A 23,170-nucleotide genomic window follows, 5' to 3' on the forward strand; every position below is an offset into this window, starting at 1 on the left:
ATTTAAACTCTACTATTTACTTCAAGTATAAAATTAGGCCAGGTTCTTTCAGCTACAGAATCACAAGAACGGGTCAGGTTGGAAAGGCCACAGTGGGTCATCTGGTCCCACCTCCCTACTCAAGCAGAGCCACCCCAGAGCACATGGCACAGGGTTGTGCTTAGAGGGTTCTTGAGTATCTTCAGTGAGGGAGATTCCACAACTTTTCTGGGCAACCTGTTATTCACACAATAACCCATGATCACCTACACAATAACCAACTTCACTCCTCATATTCAGGTGAAGCTTCCTGTGCATCAGTTTCTGCCCTCTGCCTCTTGTTCTATTGCTTGGCAGCAGTAAGTGGAGCCTGGCTCCATCCTCTTGGCACCCTCCCTGCACTCACAGACGTTGTTGTTTCAGTTGTCTCCTCTTCAGGCTGAACAGCTCTTAATATAGGAAATGGTAAGGGACAGAGGCTCTTCAAGGTGCTTAGAACTCAGCTCCTGTTTCATTGTTATCAGGTCCCAGAACTTTACCATGAATCTGAGATGCATTTGTGAACAGCCTTGTTCATTTAAAGCTAACAATGATCTTCCACATCTTGCTCTTCAGAAGCTAACTTCCAAAAAATTGTTTTCCACATTTACTGCAAAGGCTCAAGAAAAAACCCAAGAATTTATAATTGAAGAGAAATTTAAATAACCTCATGGATTTTCTTGGTGAGGGGGGAGGAGTGAGGAGGCTGACTCATGATTATTTTTTAATACTTGTGGTTGGCTCTGCTGCATAAATGAATCAATTCCCTAGCCGTACAGCTCCATTTCTTCAGTCACAGCTTGTTGTTTTATTTATTTTTTTCCCTCCATTGCCGACAAATCACTCTGGAGAGTTTTTAAACCCAGTAGTCTACTTTCCGAATGGAAACGATTAGTATAATCTGGGAGAGAGAAAGAAAACAACAGCAGAGACTTACCCCATTTTTTGGGTAGGCTATCCATCCTAGGTCCCCCATTACTGTACGTGAGTCCAGCAAATTCACTGAAAATAAAAGAAAAAATATGTTAAAGAACATGGACTGATTACAAACTTCAGCAGATATTTCAAGGTATGGATGGCTCTGGTAAACAGATTGTTTATAATTAACCAAGGAAGTTGAATTTCTGTAAAGCAAAATAACAATGCAATAACTCCTCTAACAATGAGGTCATACAATGAAAACAATTCTGTCTATCCATTAGCTTATTCCTTTGAGATCTGCCACAGAAATCAAGTTGCAAATGCACTGAACTTCTGCGAAATCCAGATCCTGCACATTCTTAGGACCTTGAGCTGCCAGGGGAATAGGTACCTCATGCACACTGTGTGTTTACGTGTATATGCCAGACATACAGTATATAGGTAAAAATATACACTCACAAACATCTTTGCAAGTTTATACACACATTTCTTCTAAGGCGGCATGTATTTTTTGGCATAATCAGGCCCTTAGGACAAAAATGAAACAAGAATTTTTTAAGTATTATATGTGCAAGTATTAATTTCATCAGCAATCTATAATTTTCTTCCTCTTCCACATTTTCCTCCAAGTCTTTGACATCTTCATTATAAGCTATGCAAGGCATCTTTTGTCTTGTGCACACAAAAATTCATGAACAATTTTAAGTCACACAAGCAACCAACAATTTACATTAAAGAGCAAAAAAACCCCTATTGCCGAGTTTGTAACATTTTTTTCCTCTCTTATTACCTGAAATATTGGGTAAAAAGTGAGAAGTGACTAAATCCACACAAACTTAATTCAGCTAAGAAAAACAGTGGCAGCTTCTGGTGCTGAGCTTTCACCTACTGCACCCAGGGCTCTAAATCTCCGAGGCAGAAGATTGAATCATCAATTGTCATCCAAAATCTCAATTTCAGAGTAACTTTTGTCTACCTTAATAGCACACTTCATCAGATTACAACACTCACTTCTCTCAGTATAATTGTTTGCATAAGACCTCACTTTTTGTACTCATGTTCTTCCTGAAAAGGAAGGGACTTCCCTGGGTCTTCAATTCCTGACCTCCACCCTGCATGCTCTTTAAAAATCTCACTGGAAGTTTTGGTAATTGGACTTTCAAGACCATCCAGCACGTGATTATCTAGACCAAGAACAAGCTTGAAATGGGTGCTGAGGTTTTGTGCTCTTTTCTTTAGAATTGCAAGGATGTAGGTACTTAAAGATTGCTACAGAGAAAAAACCAAACAGGTTGTAAGCACAAAATTGAAGCAGGCATGTATCATAACTAACCCTCTGGGTTACACCATTTATGGAGGCATACTAAGAAAATCCAGAAGTACTATACTGCAAAGCTTGCTCCTTTAAAATATTAAGGAATATTTAAAAACAAAGGAAGGCTAAGCAACTGATTTCATTTGGAAAAGAAACCCAAAGTTCTCTAAATCAATTTGGTCTTGATCATTGTACTGCACTGAAGGCTGACTGCTGTAGTTCCTTGTACACAAAATCAGGCCAAAACACAAAAAATAAAACACAGTTCTCAGATTGGGCAAATGCTTATCTTAAAAGTGATTTGCCTATCCAGGTATTTTCACAATGTATAAAAGTATTAATGCAGGACACTACCACAAGGCATAACATGTTCTGCCTGGTCAAGTATATTTTTGTGATATTGAGCAAAGAACACAATTGGTGGCTCAGGGTTTTCATTTCTGGATTGCTTTTTCCTGCCAAAAGCAGAAACAGTTGGAAGCTGTCAGTGCTACCAAACTACAGGACATGTGGTGGAAGCAATACTCAGAGACTACACTGGACTGTATTCACAGTAAGTAAACATACAATCAGGAGGCTTTCCACCCCAGAGTCTGTGCAAAATAAAGCTACTGCTATCACTTAGCACTAGATACATCACCCAGTTATGCCCAGCCTTTCCCCTTATGAAGTCTCCAGGTAAAATGGTCATTAATTTCTCCTGCTTCAGCTGAAGCCAAGCACTGCCATCCAAGTGCTCCTGAGCTACACTATATTTTCTTAGAATAAAAATAATGACCCCAAAGTATTCTTCAAAATAAGACACACAAACAACACATCCCATATTATAACTGTATACTATTTTAAAAAGCAAGAGACAGCAGTGAAGTTGCTAAAATGGCAGGTTTGCTCAAATTCCTTCTATTAAAATCACTGTAATTAAACTGTGCAGAACAGTATATTCCTGTCGTTAAGTTGCAATGGATGCAAAACAAGTATTGATCTACATTGTACAACTTAATTAAAAGTTGTCCTGGAGATGCTACTAATGAATGTAATTAGATGCTGTGTTTGATGTCACAAGCTTCTTCATGACACGCTAATTAAGGAAAAAGCAGAAAAAGTGCTTTATTCGAACATCAGATCATAAAAAGAACATGATACAACTAAATATTGTATTATCTTTCTATCAATGACAATTTTTAAATTGCTGTTATTAACTTCCAATTCAAAATAATTTTCTGCATATGAAAAGATAATACAGCCCATTCAACTCTAAGTCAAGTCAGTGGGAATTTTCTGACTAGTGAGTCAGCTAGCAGAGACGAATACAAATCCCCAGCTACAAAAGACTCAATTCCTCCTGTGTCCTATTGCATTCTGCATAAATAAATAGGATGGAATACACCTTTTGACAGGCACCATGCAGTAACTCAAAACTCATGTGCCAGGAAGGCAAAAGTGACAAGTGACTTGAAGCTGTCCCTGGCTCTGGGCTGCTGTGGAGAGCAGAGGGGCTCCCAGCACAGCTCAGAAAGGCTCTGAGGGGCTGTAAGGCACAGCAGGCACTGACTGCCCCATGAGCAGCTATCACCTACCCTGCTCAGGGCTGCTTCCACACTGCAGCATCTGAATCACTGCACTGCATCCATCTGCTCTGATGAATATATGTAGCCAGTAACCTAAACCACCTCCAAGGACAGAGATGTTTTGCTTTGAGAAGCCCCAAAATTCTAGCATATACACACAAATTGTCACTTCCTCTGTTGAGATACAAGGTGTCTGCACCTTCCCCATCAGCAGCCTCCCAAAATGTCACTGGGCATGTCTGTCCTTCACTTGCACCATTTGCAGGTCACTACCCCACCCCAATGCAGCCCCAAAACAGGGCCCCAGCATCCCCCACCCCACGGGAGGGGTGTTTCCTCCCACAGCCCAGGTGCAGGAGTTCCCCATGGCAGTGATGCTATGCACACTTTGGGGATGCTCTCTCAGGCACCCTTCCTGTCCTGCCCTGCCCAGAGGTCACTGGAACACACACACTGGTCCCACTGCACAAGCCCAGACAGGCTCAGCACCACCTCTCTTCCCACCACCTTCCAGCCTGGCAGGAACATTATTTTTGCTGAAATTGTTTTTATCAAAAAAATGCTACTTGGCCAGGCTGAGGAAAAAATCAGTGAGCAAGCAGCAGGTAAAAAAGACACCGGGAACAGAGGAAAACAGGAACAGAACCATTCCTCCCTACTCAACCTGTGATGACTTTCAGCATGTATTTGGCTGTGGCTGTTTAATAACCAAGTAATCCAAACACTCAGGACACCAAAGGAGGTAATTCAGGAACACCATCAGCTATGTGTACAAAGCTTGCATGCTTCAAAAGGTCTAGGGCCAGCTCCTGTGTGACTTCTGGACTTGCCCCAGCACTGCCTACTCCATGGGCATAACCCAGAGCTGTACCCAGGAGCAGTTGGGATACTGTAGAGCTAATCATGCCCAAGAAAAAAAAAATCTATTCAGAAATTAGTAACAATTCTGATTGGCCCATAACCGTAAAAAGCTCCAAAATAACCGAAGTCCTTTATCCCTACTTCCTTTCTATCAGCACCAGCTAGCTTTACCTCAACAAAAAAGCAAGAGACCTCAGACCCCATAAGCACACACTTAGCACCTGTATCTTTGCCAGCAAACTTGGAAGTTAATATATATTATTTTTTGCTCATCTCCACCATCAGTGCATCCATCCCACAAGCCCTAATTATTTCTAATGCTCAGTCAAGGGGAACACAAAACCACACAGATCTATATCATCATTAACTTCCATGCCTTTAGGGTAGGATAAATGATGATTAAGTCTAAAGTCATACCACAGCCCCCCCCCTTTTTTTTTTTTTTTAATACAGAATAATAGCCTGGGGAGTTTGCATACACTCTTGTTCTCTGACAGGCTGGTTACTACAGGTGAGCAATCAAGTTAGAGAAAAAACAGACATGATCTAAACCTTTGCCCTGAACTTTAGCTGGTGAATTAATAGTGGTTTTTCACTTGGGAATCTCTGTCAGGGAGCCTGGATATAGCTTTTTACTCAGAAGTCCTTGTCATGGTCATACAACTGGCATTGAGCAGCTTAACCATGGCTACACAGGGACTGTGTCTGAGAGGAAGCACATGAAATTCAACACTGACCTAAACCAACTCTCCCCAGCACAGCAGAGCTCCCCACTGGCACAGCCACCTAAAACATGCGGCAGCAGCAGCTTGCCCAGGAGAAAGCAGGACAGGCTTAAAGTGATGGTACAATGCCTGAAGTAGGAGCCACCAATTCATGGACCACTGAAGTGACATGGCTCTTCTGGCTCTGGGCTGGAGCAGGATCATCTGGAGTGTTGGGGTTTTTTTCCCTTCATTCCAATTTCAAGTGGGAAAAAAATGCCCATGCTAAAAATCAAAAATGCCCCACCAACAGTCTAGAACATTGAGTATTTCTGATCCCACCAGCTACACATCCTCCTGCCATTTAAGTATCTAAAGATCTTCCAGGAAATCCTTCACTACTCACCCTGGGGCAAAGTCTCTGTAGGCATACAAAATCTGAATTCTCCAGAGTTGACATGGTCTTTGAGCTAATTTCCAATACTGAATAATAGAATAATAGAGTAGAATAATACTGCTCTTCAGTAGCACCATTTGCAAGCTAAGGTTTCCCACAAGGCATCCTCTACCAAAGTATACCCTAAGAGCTCTAGAAGAAGCAAAATGGTTGGGATAGCAAAAGCTGATGGAATTTCTATCATGATCAAGCTGTATGTAAAGCCATAAAAATCTCTTTTTATTTTATCCCACTGAAATATACTTAAAACAGGAAGGAAATGTAATCCTCTCTGACCCTAAAAACCACCTTCCATCACAAAACAAACAGGAGTAAAGAAACCTCCCTGAAAGTCTGCACAGATGTTTCAAGACATCACATGAATTCTGAAGTAGCACATTTCTAAACAAGTAACACTAACTAAACTGAAGTTAGTGTTAACACTTAAATAAAAATGTTTGGTTTTCAACAATTGAAGGACAACTCTTCTTTAATAAAATTGTTACAAATTGAACAGGAATGTGAATGTTATTTTCAGTAGCCTGAAGCTGAAGTCTGTTGTGAAAGAAGGCCATGCTCCTACATCCTCCTCCAGGCTCCTGGCCCCTTGGCACACACGCTGCAGGACACAATGTACCTCCAGCCTTTCTGTGAGTGGTCAAGGCAGCCCCAGCTCTGACCCAATGCTCACAGCTCGTGGGAACAACTGCATTTACAGAAACCTCTCACAGGAACACTCACTGACAACTAAGCACGGGGTGAAACCTTCTGCGGGATGGGGGTCAAGGTGCAAGACAAGATGTGACAGCAGCGCTTTGCACTCCATCAGAAGGTCTCAGAAGACCCCCTTCTGAGGTCTTCATCTGACCTGAGACTTCATCTCAGGTCATCAGAAGAACAGCATCACAGACTTTCCACCAAGCTTCATGCCTTTACTCCCCTCCACCCAAAGGAGGGGGCACAGCTGGCAACATCATCATTAACAGAGCTCGTTTCCCCTTACAATGCATACACCCCCATCCTTCCTCCAGTACTTCCAGGGGTCACAGCGCTAGCAAGACACATAGACAGCAGAGGACTCTTCCATCATCATCATAATGGGTCAAAGTTTTCCTGCTTCATAAATCTTCACTGATTTTATTGCAGTTCATTCCTGCAGTTCGTTCATCGTCCAACAGTTTTCCCTGTTGTGCCAAGTGTTTCTCTAAAAAGTATATATCCAAGGTACTCCAAGAAGTGAAAGTCAAAAATAACCCATGAAAGCAAAAACAAATAAAAAAAAATCTTACTCTTGAAAGAAATCAAGGTCACCAGGGAGCAGATGCCTTGAATTAATTAGCTACATTGAGTAGGGACAAAACACACAGAAGCAAGAGCCTCTGAAATATTTCCATCAGTGGAAACAAGCTACATCAGAGTACAAGCTGTAGCAGAACCTATTATTTATAGCCCACTGGAGGAGGAAAGTATACACTACTTAATGAACTTGCAAACTAATATTAACTGCAGATTTATATTTTATTATGTTGGCTTCATTCTGATCCAAGTTATCATGATTCCCTTTTATAGCAAGAGCCAAAATGAATCTGCATCACAGATTCATAGATTTTTAAGGCCAGATGGACAATTGCAATCATAACACCAACTAGAGAATTAATCCAGTAATTTCTGCATTACATCTGTAATTTGCTTGAACACACTGTTTACAAGGAAATGATATTGCCCTTTGACAAAGTTCTTCAGGTTGGCTGCATTTTTTCCCCATGTGCATAGAACCAGCTGTAGCACCAGGGAGGGAGACCCAAAGCTCACTTTGATAACCTGACCCACTAAAACAACCAGAAAACTGCAGAGTTTTTCCTTACAAAAATTTCCAGTCAAAACAAGAGGCAGTCATTTGTTCTTCCCACCATACATTACTTAATGGAAGAAAGTAGTTGGATTAGCCTGACACCAAAGTGCCTGGAAACTTAAAAACTTCAGGAATGTTTTGCTTTTCTTTAATGGTAAACACTCCTATTCCCACCAAAATCACCATTTAACTGAAAAGGGTTTATTCACTGTGAAGAAAGCCAGGAAAACGCTTCCATTCTCACTCATCAAATTCACTGGAAACAACACTGTATCAACACAAGAGCAGATTTCTGAGCTGGCTGCAGCACCACGTTTTTGGGTAACCATCTGGGCAAGTATCACTTTACCACAAAGAAAGAAAAAGCAGCTTCCACTGAAAGCAACATGCAACCAGCACCTGCAACCTGACAACCAGCCTGCATGGAGAAACAAAATACCAGTGCTGTCCTGCAGATCAGGGCCTCCAACCACCGTCAAAGCATCTGCAGCCATTGAAGGAGGCAATTTCTTCAAGACCCTGCTTAAAGCTAGCACCTCATCAAGCACACACAGAGTCAAGCTGAATGTTAACACCCCAACACCTTCTCAGCGCAATCAAAACACCTGCTAGCAGGGCTGAGATGGAATCTCACCTCCTTCCCTAAATTAACTACTAAAAGTCATACAGCCTCTGTGGTCTCTGTTCCCAAAAGGTGTCCTAAAAGACATTGAGATCAATATCTGTTATGCATATATCTAAACTGAAGAAATTTGGCACAGGTATATCCAGGCCTGGCAAGGCTGTCAGCTTTCAGCACCAGTGGACTTGCAAGACATCACTGTCCACTACCAATAAAGCCTTCCTGTTAAAAATAATGACTACTCTGCTGCCACTGAATTCATTCAAGTAGAAAATAAGAGGAACTGACATAATGCTTAGCAAGCATTTGGGAGGAAAAAAATGTTTAAAATTATCTACTGGCTTTGCAGGGGGGTTGACAGTTTATCCCTTCCATTTCTGTGGAGGGAAGAGGGTGGAGGTAGCTCGTAATTCTTACATTTTAGTAAGAATTTGCTTTTGAGTGTTAGTAAAGCAAGGATGGATAAGCCAAAATGACTGGGTTATTTTTAGAAATTATCTTTAAAAAGCAGGTATGTAGATAATTTAGCCAAGTAGTTTCACTGTTTTGGGATAAACAGTTTAAGAAGTGATACAAGTCCACTCAGAAGCATGAAGAAATGCTCATTACTGACGATGAATAATTGATTTTCTCTCAGGTGTTCCTCTATCCCCTCTGGGAATTACTAAGTTCAGACTGGTTGTTCTGATCCCTTTCTAACATGAAGTGATCCAAGTTAGAGAACCCAGGAGATAACACCTTGGCAAAACACTTCAATACTGCCCCCTGCACCAAAATGACATGGAAGCCGGCAGGCCCAGGGTTCCATCCCCTCTCCTACAGGTTCAATACCTGCTACACAGCCACCTACACCGAGGAGCTCTCAGCTTCTGAGGGTGCTGTTTGCTGTCCATGCACAGTTTCCTGTTCAAGGCACAGTTTGCTGAACAGGTTCTCAGGAGCTTGCCCGCAAGAAGACAAGGAGCAGGGATCCCTTTCCTCCTCAGGGATGCCAGATCAGCTCACAGGGGAATTCCCAGACCTGTTGTCATAGCATCACCTTCTCCAGGAGGCATCACTCATCCTTTCCAGCCAGTGGTCACCTGAGTACCTCTACCTGGTCAGAGTGCTCCTAACACACCTGCTGCACAACTGAAATGCCAGGCAGGAGGGAGAGAAAAGGAGCGTGTTTTCATACCAACACCACTCCCGGTGAAACAGCACCCACTGAAATGTTCCCATGGCAATTATTGTGGCTCAAAACATCTTCAGCCCTCTCTGCAAGGCAGAAGCAGCATCCTTGTCCACAGCAGGCAATATGCTCTGCATCTCTGCAAACAGCCACTCACCCATCACCTACCACACCCAGCAGCAGCCAGGTGCCATGGATCACAGTGCTTGCATCTCCTCCTCCTGATTGCCTGCTCTGGAGCAGCTTCCTTGCAGGAGACAGGGATAATTGCTTTCCACCTCCAAGAGGATATGTGCATTAAACCTTCGGAGAGGTTCAGATAATGCACTGACCAAAGAGATAGCAAATACCAAAACTGAGACTGTGAGAGATATAATAGGTCAAAGAGACAACTCAAAGGGTAACAAATCCCTAGAGAGAGCTTAAGCTACTGAAGGCCAGTGCTCAGGTTTGCCAATACAGCTGGCTGTGAAAGCAGCTGGGGCAGGAAATGCTTTCACCTGTCACCTCAATGTCCAGCTAGTCACAGCGCCGAGTGAGGGACAGGCACAACAAAGGACAATCCAGCTCTCCATTCTGCCTGTGCCAAAAAACAGGCACACCTTAAAAATAAAATATATTTTCAGAGGAAAGAGAATTCTTTACAAGCTTTTTAAATACACATCAGTTTTTCTAGCAGAGATCAAAGAAAACCAATTTAGTGAAGAGAAAGTTGAAAAAAATTTGTTCATTCCAATGCAATAATTAACATAGTATTTCTGCACCACTGTCTGAGTGAAGAAAAATACCCAGCTCAAGTCCATTGGGTTGAAATGAGGCCTCATCTCTCAGCAGCACTTATGGTTACTCAGAAAGGTGCATTTGTGACAGATTTCAATTCTGCGTTTACATGTTTTACTAGAAGAACAACATTCTTTTTTAAACCTTTTTAATGGATAGTAATAAGCCGAGTACCTACTGAAGAGCTGAGTGAGTACTTTTTCCTCCATAAAAGCAAGCACTTAACTAAGAAATTCAGTGCTTCTACAAAGTGACCAATCTGTGTGTGTTTGGGGTTTCTCTCATTTTGCCCTTATTCCATATACAGACTTCAATTTATTCCTGAAGAGGAAGTGAGAATATTTTTTTAAATTACAAAAAGAGCTTGTTTTCTTCTTATTTTGAGGCAGGGCTTAATTTCCCTGACATCCCTAAGCAATGTTTAAAGCTCATCTCCACTCGAGTATATGCACACTCACAGGAAGGGACCTGGAGAAATGCAGCTCCAAGTCAGAAAGACTGGCAGATCTAACAGACCCGTGTCTGCTCAAGACCCTAAAGCCAACAGGGTCCATTACTATCACTGAGCTGAGCTAATTCAGCAGGACTTTCCCAGGTCAAGGGCTCTGAGCTTGCTCAGCACATGCTGGACACCAGGATTCGTGCAGAAGCAGCATGGAAATCCTTGGAACAATAAAGCATAAAACCAGCAAGAACAGAGCGCAGGGCACCATGTCAAAAGCTGTCCCACTTTTTCAACTTCTGCCAGATTTTATGAAATCCTGCTCTTGCCTCACCAGCCGTGCCTCCCTCAAGCCTGCTGAAAAAAGCTTTGTAATTTTTAGCGTAAAAATTAAACATTTCACCATGGGCAAGATTTTGTTTTCTTATTTAGCAGAAAAAGAGCAGCAGACATGGAACCAGACTGTATGCTGGAGCTAAAAAGTGAGGCAGTGGTGGGAGAGTTAACAGTGGAGGGGGAAGAATCTGTCACACAAGCCAAATAAATTCCCTTCCTTCCATGGAATTAACCCCTCTGCATATTGATGTGCAAATAGCTGCTTTATACATCAAATTATAGTATCAAAATTTACCACATTATAAGCAGTCAGTTACTGTTTGAGACAGTTTGACTGTTTCCTACTATTTATCACAATTTTTAAGATGAGCTTTGAAAGGAAACAGGCACTATCTTGGAGTCAATCTTTGCCATTGTTTATTTCCATTTTTAAAACGTGTCATTAGGCAGCAATGCTTTTAGTCATATACTTAAAAGTGCTGAGTTTCAAATGTTGTTTTACTGTCAAAAGGATAGTAGTTCCATTTTAAAGCCACTACTGAGTCATTCTAAACCCCTTCAAAAGCCATAAATCACACATCAGACAGATCCCAAAAAGACCATTAGACATGAGCTGTCCTTCCTCATACCAGCAATTCCACTGCAGTAAATTTAAAAGTTAATGGGACTACTCCAGTGAGTAAAATAAACACATGGCACTGAGGCTATGCCCTGCTCTCATGGCAAGCACACAGGGAACCATTGCAATACACCAAATACAGAGCTGATAACTCCTTACAGCCTCCTTAAGGCACTGTGAGCACACTGAAATGTGTCCACACTTACCTGCTCTGCATGCACAAGGCAAATGCATGCCAGCAGCACTCAACACCTACAGAATGACATAAAATCTTATAGTTGTGTGAATGCACAACATACTAAGCCAAGCAGTACAACCTAATAAGCAGAATATTCTCATAGTGTGTATTTTTATCTGAAGCATTAGACTAATTTATATACATTGATATGAAAATTAAGACTATTTTCCCACCTGCTTTTACTACACCAAAAAAAAAAAACCTCCTGAAAAAGACTTAATTCACTTATTAAAGATAAACATTGTGATGTTATAGCTAAATATGCATTTATCTGTGTGCTATGAGACAGAAATTATATACCACTATGAGACAACACATGCACACACAAATCAACACACTGAGAACAGGTAGGCTCATTTCAGGCTCTGGCACGAATAATTTGCAAATTACAACCTTCCTTTATTTTTGCCAGCACCAGACCCACCCCTTTAATTGTACTCATTTATTCATTCATTCAAATAACAAATGATACATTGAGATAAAGCAAGCTTCAAAAAGCCCTGAAACAATTAAGAGGGAAAGGAGCAAAGCAGGAGTTCATAAAAAATAATAATATCCTTCTAGTCTTAAAACAAACACAACACACTCCAAAGAGCCATTCTGCCTTTTTCACCTCTGTCTATTTAAGTCAATGTTATTCTTGCAAACTGCATTTCTTTTGATTTGCTTAACAGTACACTTCATTGTTAAGCACTGCCTCATCAGCACTTCTGCTGAAAAGCCCAAAAATGAAATATACTTTGTATTTAATTACAATTATGCAAATATCTTGTGGAATTACTTTGTTACAAGCAATCAGATATAACACACTCCATTATTTTAATAATTTGCCCACATGACACTTTTTAAGGTCATCTAAGTGACGACCAAATGTGATCTGCAAACCTCTTCAAATCCATGGGCGATGTGCAACAAATCATATAGTTTAGGGTGAAGGGGGGGAGTCTTCAACCAAATCAGTCATTTATTGTGTTTCACATAAATAATTTATACAAGCCACTTCCCAAACCCTAGTACTTACAACAGAAAGATTTAAAACACATGCATTTTTAAACCAAAGGCAGTGCAGGAAGCCCAGTGGCATATTGCAGGGCTGCCTCTCGGACCCTGTGATCATAGGGAGTGCATTTTACAGCAATCATGCACTTCTGGAATACCAGCACTTCACAAAATTGCACGATGCTTTCAGGGTACTCTTTGGAATATTTCCATCAGGACTAATTTCTGAATTTTAAACATTACTCAAAGCAAAAAGCAAGTATCTGGTTTTAACAACGAGCTCTGCTAAAGAGTTAAAAATAATGGCTAAACAATACTTGAAAATGCATGAAATGGTATTGAGCCTTCTTCTTCCACTACATGTTTTGCTTTTAACATATAAACTGAGGAAAGGTGATTAAAATAAGAATCTGTTTTATTTTGCTATTACAGGAAAGGCTGGAGAAAAATTAATTAATTTTTCCCAATTATATCCTTCAATCCATTTTTGGATATATCTATGAAGGTGACCAGATTTGTGATAGAGGTTGGGCACTCACTACTTCTCCATAAAAATGGCAGGAGCTTCTGAAACCCATGGGAAAAGCTACTTCCATGATAAGGAACTAAAACAATGAATTTACTTTTTTCCCCCCTCTGAATCGTAACTTAGATTTTTTAAAGCATTTTCCCTTAACTTCCCTCCACTAGAGGGTAAAATAGAGCATCACATACTGTGAATTGTTAACTGCATGTATTTTATTCCACGAAGTCATTGTGAGTTACAGTCAGATTTAGAGAAACAAAAACACAAGGCAGGAGTAACGAAAAAAATTATCCTGATAATTTGTCATCATCTATGCAACTACTGATGTGCTCCATGCCTACACAGCACAGGTTATTGGCTAGCTGTTTACCCACGCCGAGTAGGATGAGTGATAATAAATCAAAAATAAACCCAGAAAACCCGATACCACCAACTTTTGAAAACATTATTCACTGGTCTAAGATGGCTACCTCCATCTCAGCAAAGGTAAAGTTCTGAGCCAGCCGAGGAACCACCCAGGGATGGGAGAAGCTCTTCCATCAGAGCCCAGAAGCAGCCGAGTTCAAACCAAACTGGGGACAAGTGTCAGCTCGCACAGGAGGGCTTCCCTGCCCGAGGCTGCTCATGCCCTGGGCTCCAGGCACTGCAGGCAGTATGGAATGGCAGGGTGAGCCATTCCCAGGCACCGAGCTGCTCCCTGGCAATTGGCAAAAGAGGCACACTGCGAGAGGCGCTTGTCAAATAATGCTTGTTTACAAATAAATCTCCTCACAGCGAAGGACAGCGCTCACTGAAAAAAAGTTCAGGTCCACAGCCAGACCCCTCCTAGCAGCAGCTTTTTAGCTTTGCATTTACTGAGGAGATGGAAATTAGAGAGCAGCAGTGTGAAAAGTAGCAGCAGAGACACCGTGAAGCAAGCGCTCACGCTGCTCATCATTACCGTAATATTCCCTCGCAACCTCCCTGTAAAGATGCTACTAAAGCCTTTTGCAGGCAGCTTCATTAATCCTTTCCAGTAGTTTCCTATCGTGTAAAAGTCCTATTCTGCAGCTGCCTGTTCACGCAGAGGCACCTCTGTGCTCGGCAAATGGTCCCGTTGACTCAGTCAGTAATACCCAGTTTTTCGAGAGCTGGCAGGGATGCCTGAGAAGGGCTCGGAGCATCTGTTGGTCTCTCAGCACGGTATCATGGCAGACGAGCTCACACAGGACAGCATGCTTCCTAAAACGAAGGTGAGGAACAGGGAAAGCCCTTCCCAATCAGCCACGCCATCTCAGCAGCATTGCTCCCATGGGTGAAATCATCTGAAATTGCATGGGGGCAGAAGGATTGGGCCCACTGTTATCTAACCAAGGCAAAGCCAAACCAATTCAATCATCTCCCAAACCAATGCACTTCCTGAACATTAGATATCCTTTGTACACAGAGGAACAGCATCTCCCCCTTCCTCTGCACTTTTTTTTTTTTAAGAAAACTGCAATTCACATTATTCTCGCTCTCAAAAATAAATTACAGCTAGCTGGTTACCTCAGGCCACATCTTTGAAATTCTGGTACGATTTTCCTTTACAAACCCCTGCATACCTCCTCCTCCTTCTAAAGGAGTTTCACAAATAATTACGGTGCATCACGACACCAGCCTGCTTCGAGCCGCTGGCATCCCCTGCAGATGCTGAACTTCTCCACCCATTGCTTTCACATTACAGCCTGCCCGCGGATCCAAAAATATAAGAAAGCCCCAAGCATCGTCCACACCACGCACGGAGAAAAAAATCCCAGTCAATTTCAAAGACTGGAAGCATCCTGCTAGACAAGAAGCCCGGACGCGTTTTTGGCCATTGGACTCACAGAGATCAAAGGCATAAAAAAATCCGTCCCCAGCGGCCGCGCTCCGCTGCGGGTTACACACCGCCACCGCCGCGGCTTCATCTCCTTTTTCTACGTGTGTTTTAAGCCACTAAGTAAGCGCACTGCGGCCAGCGCTCGCAGGGCTCCGCACCGGGAGCCTCCCCTGCCCCGTGCGAACTCCCCGGTGCCCGCCCCGGCTCCGATGCACCTGTGCGACTCCCGGGGCACACGGCGAGCCGGCACCGCCGTGCGCACCGCCCGCACACATCCATCCCCGCAGAGGGCAACACCCGCTGCCGTGCCCGGCCATCTGCGCACCCCCACCCGTGCCAGCCTGCCCGCCGGGAGCCCCCTGCCCCACCGCGGTGCCGCTCGCATCCCCGCCGCGGCACCCGCCTCCCATGGGCACAGCCCATCTCCACTTCCCCCAGAATGTCCCGAAATTGAATCCGCCGAATCCGAAGCCGCGCACGGCCGGGCGGCCGCCCTCCCGGGTGGGCGCTGCCCCGACGGCCCGGCCGCCCGTGTCCGCTCACCCTCGCTGCCGGGGCTGGCCCGCAGGCTCCGGAGCGCGGCGCACAGCAGCAGCAGCAGCAGCGGCAGGAGGCACGTCCGAGCGGGAGCCGGCGCCCCGGCGCGGCCGGCCCAGCCCCGCGGCCCCATCCCGCCGCCGCTCAGCGCATGGGGCGGCGGCTCCCCCAGCGCTGCCCGCTCGGGCCGGCTCCGGACGGGACGGGACGGGGCGGGCTGGCAGCGCGATGCTCTCGCTCCCTCCGCTCCCGTCCAGCCGCCGCCGCGACTGGGGAGGCAGGGGGCGGGGATGGGGAGGTGGCCCCGCGCCGCCGCGGAGACGCCCCCGACGGGGCGGACCCGCCGCCGCCGTGTGCGGGGGACGGCGCCCCCCGAGCCGCCGGAGCCGGGGAGCAGCGGGGACCGCGCCGCCGGTGTCCGCTCTGGCAGCCCGCGGGGCCCGTGCGAGGCAGCGGCGGCAGCGCTGTCCCTGCCCGGCGCCCCTGGAGCTCGCTCGGGGGACGGGGAACACCAGAGCTCCCCGCAGCAGCCACGGGTTACGGTGCCAAAACTACACACAGCCCAGCACACCACAGCCCAGGGCCGGGAAAGCCGCGATCTCGCAAGGCTGGCAAGCCCGAGAGGAAGGCTAACCCCTGGCCAGGTAAGCAAAAATGCCACAAACTCCGTAATGGAGCCGTCAGAAAGATGAGTTTCAGGTGTATTTTACCCCAAGCCACCACCAGAGCACAGCTCTGAATCCAGCACAGCTAGTTTTAGAGAATCACAGAATGTGCTGAATTGGAAGAGATCCGCAAGGATAATCAAATCCAGCTCCTAGCCCTGCTCAGGACCATTCCCAAGAATTACACTATGTGCCCATGAGTATTGTTCAAACACTTCTACACTGACATGTTTTTACCTTTCAGAACCCTAGTTGTCAGCCAAGCCATCTCCCTAAAAAACAAAAAAAAAAAATCCTCCAAAGAAATTAATTCTGGGAGGTTTATTCACTCATATTGGTTCCTCGCTTGAGGAAACTTTTTCCAGATGAGCCAATAAAGACCAAACTCAGCCTTGCAGGTGCATAAGCAGCAAGACAAGGTTAACCTTGTGCTCACCTCGTGCTTCCTCCTCCATTTAACCCCTGTTGATTTACATTATAAAAAGCTTAACCAAAAGTTGAGCACCTGCAAAATGCTCCTTCTCTCTCCAAGGTGCAACGTTCAAAACTAGGGTTCCAAGCAAGTTGTAATTGAAATATACAATCCCCAAAGCCAGTTTGAAGAGGACAAGTAGTTTTCAACTGGGGAATTTCAGATAACATAGCTCTCTACACTGACATTACTCATCTTTAATTCCTTATTAGCCAGAGAGCGTGTTTCTCTGTGTCTTTACCCCACATATGCACCTCTGCTACTTCCATAAACATATGGAATATGTTCATGTGTATTATTTTCAAAAGTGTTGGCTCCTGTTGCAAGAGGATTCTCTACCTCAGGCTATTCAACATTTTTACTGCCACCAGGAGGACAAGGCAAGGACTGTTGCTTTACACGAGGTATGGCAATAGAGTTACCAGCCAGATGAAAAGTGTGGCATGCATCTCTTCACAGCACTGCCTCAGATCTTCACCATTTGAATACCTCCCGAGTCCAAAGTTTGAAAGGAGGTTTGCTATCACACAGCCCCTCTAAATGGCACATGACTGGATCCTCAGCTGGAATAAATCACAGCTGAGAATGTCTGACTCCAGCCCTGCATCAGGTTAAGGAGGGGAGTAGCACCATGGGGTAAAGTTATTTCTAGGGATTTGTCATCTGTAAAAGCAATGGTTAAGTTTTGCCGTCCAGAAATTGAGACAATGCAGGAAAAAAAAGACATCAGAAAAAACACTTTGCCAGCACAGTAAAAAAGATCAGATGACAAAGAACAAGTAAAATGGCAAGCTGGATGGGCACCTCTGCTGGACGAGGGGCAAGGCTGCTCTAGCTAGACAAGTTTCTTAACAGAATCTCATGTCAAATTGCTGTGTGCTCCCGATTTTCAATGCTGTTTGACAGTCACTAACTGCTGTTTGGACTGCCAGACTTATAATTTAGAGGCATTTCAGATGATATGTTAGTGACATCTTAATTTTCTAGGAAACAGTGAGATGAGCTTCATATGATTCATAAGCTATTTAAGAATAGCCACCATGTTTTAGATTTCATTCTAGCTGCCTCTTTTCTTCCTACAGGAAACAAGCTCCTAGTCCACGACATTTGTTTTGTTCCCCACCCTGCTTGTCACACAGCTAGAGTATCCCACCCATCTCACTGGACATCATGGAACACTGATAAAAAAGGAAATGCTGCCTTATGAAGGGGTATTGCCTTGTTCCAAAATGCAGGATATTGCAATTTTATGCACCTTATAGTGAATCCTGCTGGAGGCTTTCTAAAACTCTCTTTGCCACCATCTTATTAGTAATCTGCAGCAGGTGACTGTCCCCCCCATCCCCCTAGATTTTGCCTCATCAGTGCACCCAGCAGGCTCTTAAAGGCAGGAAAGAAATTCCAGCAAAATGCTGCAGCATCCCAGGTAGCCTTGATGGGTAATCAGAGAGAAGCTGGACAATCACATGGGATCCCTTACTATTTCACACTGAAGGGTTTATCTTCTACTGCTTTGAGCAAAGTTACTGTGGAAATCACAAGGGATTGGTCACCTTGCAAACTATTCAGGAACCTAAACCATTGCAGAATCATGCCTTTTCTCCCATATCTAGCCTGTATTTTGTCTGTTTCAATTTTTTCTTTCTGCATCTCTTTAACTTTTTCCTGCCCCTTACATTTGTGCCTTTACATCTATGTAAACAGTATTTCCTCTTAATCATCACTCAGTTAAGACCTATATTTCTTCCTTTATATCTTTTTCTCATGAGTCATTCCTGTAGTGATAGTAATGCTGTTATACTACAAAGTCCGTCCAGTTTTACCAACATCTCCATCACAACATTTTGCTCAGAAGTGTAATCATACTAGTGGCATAATAAACAACTGTCTCTAAAATGCTCTTGAACATAGTGTCTGAAACTGAAATGACAGCTTTGCCCTGTGTAACTTGCCACTTCACATGCAATCTGCTGTCAGCTATTACATGTGTTTTAAACTATTTATTAAACCAGACATCTTTGGAGTTAGTGCATTTCTGGTTATTTCCACTTAGATATGCAAAAGCTCATTTTCCCCAAGTTTATTTTCTCTCCTGTGTAGGTAGTTCCCTTCATGTAATTTCTGTATTCTGACTGGCTTCTAATTCTGCATTGCCAATTCATTTCATTAGCGTGCTGTTTATCCTATCATCAACAGGATACACTTGGAAAATAAATGAGTCTATCTTTCAGATTATTTCAGCAACCAAAAACTGCCAGCGAAATCTATTCCCTATATCATTATCCTTTACTGAAGTGTAAGGGCAAAATACTTATTACATCTCCATATTCAACATGGCCTTCATCTGAGAAAAGATTCAATTTCATACTTTAAATTTAAGTGTAAACAGTGCCTCTAAAGCCATGTCTTCATTGCAATAATAGAACAGAAGACCCACTGTAATGCAGCAAACTGTTTAATTAGTTAGGCGTATAAGCATTTCCATTTTCCTTTGAAAAGTCCTTTTCTTTCAAGAGTCAGAGAAGATGACACCTTTAAGAAATACCCTAATGAAATTTAGTAATTTGGGTTTTTTTTTTGTTTTTCCCCACAAGCCCTTTGAAACAGAAGAATTACCTTCTGTTCAAAAACTAGATGCATATTAAAAGAAAAAAAGCAATCCTGGAGCAGCTAAGCAGCTTTGCATAGTAGATATATTTGGATTAGTACCATGACTGCGACTACAATTTGAGCACAAAATGGCCGTTGTTCAACTCCCACCACAGCAGCCTTTTCGGGCTGCAGAAAGCAATCGCCAGAGCCCCAGTGGACAGCAGACAAATCAGTGCCAGAGCCAGCGGGGACAGGAGGGTTGCAGAGCCAGTGCAGGTGGGCCAGCGCTTGACCAGAGGAGGTATGTCCATCCCTGTGCCCCTCGGGCTGCTGGAATCTTCACTCTGCAGTGCGGAGAAAGATGCTCACCAACGAGCTCAGAATGTGCATGAAGAAAAATGAGCAAGTGGTAAATAAAGCAAGTGCAAGTTCACAACCCAGTCACTTGCATGGTCTCAGCACCGATTTATCTTTTGCCACCCCCACAAGACACAGGAGCTGTTGGCAACTGTGCACTAAGGAAAATCTGCTCACTTCATTTACAGCCTGAAATTAGATCCAAACCCGTGAAAATACATGGGAAAAACATGTGAATATTTGTTTCACTCAGAAAAGGCTTGGAGAAAGCATGACATTTCAGCCTGGCATTTTCTTTTGGAGTGCTTCATCACCAGCCCTCGGTCCTGATAAGAGTCCTTGCAAAAGCCCATGACCTGGCAGCACACTCTCCCTTTGCAAATGCTGTGTCACTGCTTCCCTCCCACTGCCTTACAGTGACCCCCATGGAGCCAGACCTCAGGTGTTAGCAGTTCACTACAGGCAGAGCAGTGTTCCCTGGCCCCGAGGGGACAGTGTACATCGCTTCACGTGCCAGTGTGGATTAGACTGATCAGCAAAATAATCCAGGTCAGATGTGGAAGTGCACACTTGTGAGCACCACAGCTGGCACCACTTGCAGCCCACTCACTACTTAGCAAGTATTGAGGTGTTTCTTTGCATCACACCAAAGGAGAGCATTACAGGGAACAAATGAAATGGCTTTGCAGAGATTTATGGAGATTTTCTAATGCAGAAAGTGGAGCAGAGGAGAAAGTGCAAAGGCTAATTTGATTACACTGTTAGCCCTGTATAAATTTAATAATGGACTTGCTTCCACATTTCTCATCATAACCTATTTACATGCATCCACTAACTGCAGTAGCTCTGCACCTCACACTCCTGAGCCAGTCTTCCAACCCACTCCTGTGAGGAAGAGGAACACTACTACTCCTGCACGGATAGACAGAAACAAAGGAGAGGTTAAAGATTCAGATAAACATTACTGAATTGATTATGGCTTCTCTAGATCTGGGACTATGTTCTCTAAATACTAATGAAGTTATCTTATTCTTCTATCAGAATAAGAATCAGCAGATATTAAAGGGAACAGGGCTGTCTCCTCAGGACACAGTCATGAGCTATAGCAGACACTGCACAAGCTTGTGCCAATGACTTGTGTGCATTTACAAGTACCAAAGTGCTCTGTGAAAGTCTAGCCCTTGAATAACTTGCTCAAGGTCACACAGAAGGTGTGTAGCAGTCCTGAATCAAGTTGAAAAGGTATTAGAACATCCATTTGCTTTTCATTCTCACTTTTCCTTTTCCAGCATGGCATTTTTGATCAGGATCTATGCTATCAAATGTAGACATTACTGTAGGGCTCACATTCAGCACTTCACTCATTAAATGCACATTCTTTCAAGGTATAAATACAATAATGGATATAATGATGAAATTCAGTATATCATTTAATAGTGAACTACATTAATCTCCTGCATACAGTACTGTCCAGAACCCAGTTCCTTTTGGAACTATGTTTCATAAGGTCAGTAATGCCTTCCTTAATTTCTAATAGCAGGCTGGATGGCTACCCTGAATTTTTTTATTATAGGCAGACTAGTTTCATTATCTTGAGCCACTGCCATGCATTCCACATTGAGGCCAACTATATCTATATTCCTCTTGTTTGAGGAAAGCAAATCCTTTTCATCTCATCTCACCTCACTCTTCCAAGCAGAACTGATACTGACTTCTTTATTTCAATCTAACCCTAATAATTTCCAAAATAAATCACATCATTGTCAATCACATCATATCTCAAATACTTGCAAATGCTTAGCAATTTCAGCTGCCAACACACTAATTTATGTTCTTTGGAGATGCCATCTGAATCACAGCTATCGTCTTTGAGTCCTTTCCATCATTTAATTGCAACTGTTTGTGAAATGCAGGAGCATATTTATTTTCCTCCTTCCTCTACAGTGCTCAAGTTGTGCCTTTAGGTAAGTCTTCCATTCCAAACTCAGAAATACTTCACTTGCAAAACTCCAGTGTCTCCTCAGAGAACTACTTCAGTAAGTATAAATAATTTTCTGGCATGTGGTCTGATAAGTAATTTTTAAACAGCAGAATGATAAAGTAGGATCAATGCCACCTTTCTGGGACAGACTGCTTCATGTGACAAATTCTGACACAAATATTGCACAGTGACATACCATGTGTTTCCTACTGTCACTCTTAGCTTTCAGTGTTTCTTTCTTTATCCCACCCAAGAATCATGAACAAAATACTGCTGAAAAGAGCTAGATTTTTAAAAATGGAAATAAAAAGGAAGAAATCCAGCCATCAGCTCCAGACATGAAGTTCCCAAACTGAGGGTTTATCTACCATAAAGGACCAAGTCTTCTAGACAGACTTCTGCTCATTATGAGATAAAGTGTCCACACCAGAACTGGAGCAATTAGGTGGTATTGCAGTCAAGATATAAGACTCTGGTGCATTGATATAAGTTTTGCTTCCAACAGACACCCTGCACTATGCCAAGGAAGCTATTTCTCAGCTGAGAAAAACCCTTTCCTCAATGCTCAGTGCCATGGTGTCAAGATGCAAATAATACCCTGTTAAAAGACATGTGCTTTAAAGGGTCATTAGACCCAAGGTGGGGCTGAAGGGGATCATCAGCCAGCCTGGCTCTTGGACCATGACTATTCCAGTAGCATTTTTTCATTAATGTTTGTTGTCAGTGTGGTTTAACAAGCCAGGCAGTGATCTCTCCTCTCTGGTGACCAGTGACAGGACACAAGGGAATGGCCTGAAGTTGTGTCAGGGGAGATTTAGGTTAGATGTTAAGCAAACATTCTTCACCCAGAGGGTGGTTGGACACTGGAACATCTCCCCAGAGATGTGGTCACGGCACCAAGCCTTTATAACTCTGTCAGGCACGTTGTGTGATTTTTGGGATTGTCCTCTGCAGGGTGTTAAGGAAACTTTCCTGCCTGACTATTCACAGGACTCTGGCAGTCACACTCCTACTACCAGACATTTTAAATGCTGGGACCAAAGCCTTTTCATGGTGGGTGGCTCCAGTGACCCACCAGGTGCCCCCGTGACTCCCCGCACACCCCACTCACACACAGTCAGACCAGGTTTCCTTACTGGCTCCATCCCAGGTTTCCCACTGCAGTCTCAGATGTCCCATTCCATAAAGCCATTTATTCATGGCACAGTAACACAGAGACACCTGGAGCTGGTGCCTTTGAGGAGGACCCCCAACAATGGAATCCCTGGGCTTTTATACCCTCACAGTCTCTGCTCTTCCTACTCAGACACCAGCTCCT

The 23,170-nt window shown here is 43.6% G+C and overlaps 1 protein-coding gene across 14 annotated transcripts in view; it reads right to left on the reverse strand.

The window, feature by feature from the left end:
- EPHA5 (EPH receptor A5) overlaps positions 1–16,026 on the reverse strand; it is a 228,349-nt gene extending 212,323 nt beyond the window's left edge. For all 14 annotated transcript variants that reach the window (XM_059471343.1, XM_059471347.1, XM_059471344.1 and 11 more), the window contains exons 1-2: positions 15,792–16,026; positions 956–1,020 (exon numbers count right to left, since the gene is read on the reverse strand). In XM_059471343.1, coding sequence (XP_059327326.1) covers positions 956–1,020; positions 15,792–15,918 — 192 coding nt within the window. In that variant the 5' untranslated portion in view covers positions 15,919–16,026. The remainder of the gene's footprint in view (positions 1–955; positions 1,021–15,791) is intronic.
- Between the last annotated feature and the right edge of the window lie 7,144 nt (positions 16,027–23,170).

Source organism: Ammospiza nelsoni, chromosome 4 (genome assembly GCF_027579445.1).
Source record: "Ammospiza nelsoni isolate bAmmNel1 chromosome 4, bAmmNel1.pri, whole genome shotgun sequence".
Lineage (NCBI taxonomy): Eukaryota > Metazoa > Chordata > Aves > Passeriformes > Passerellidae > Ammospiza > Ammospiza nelsoni.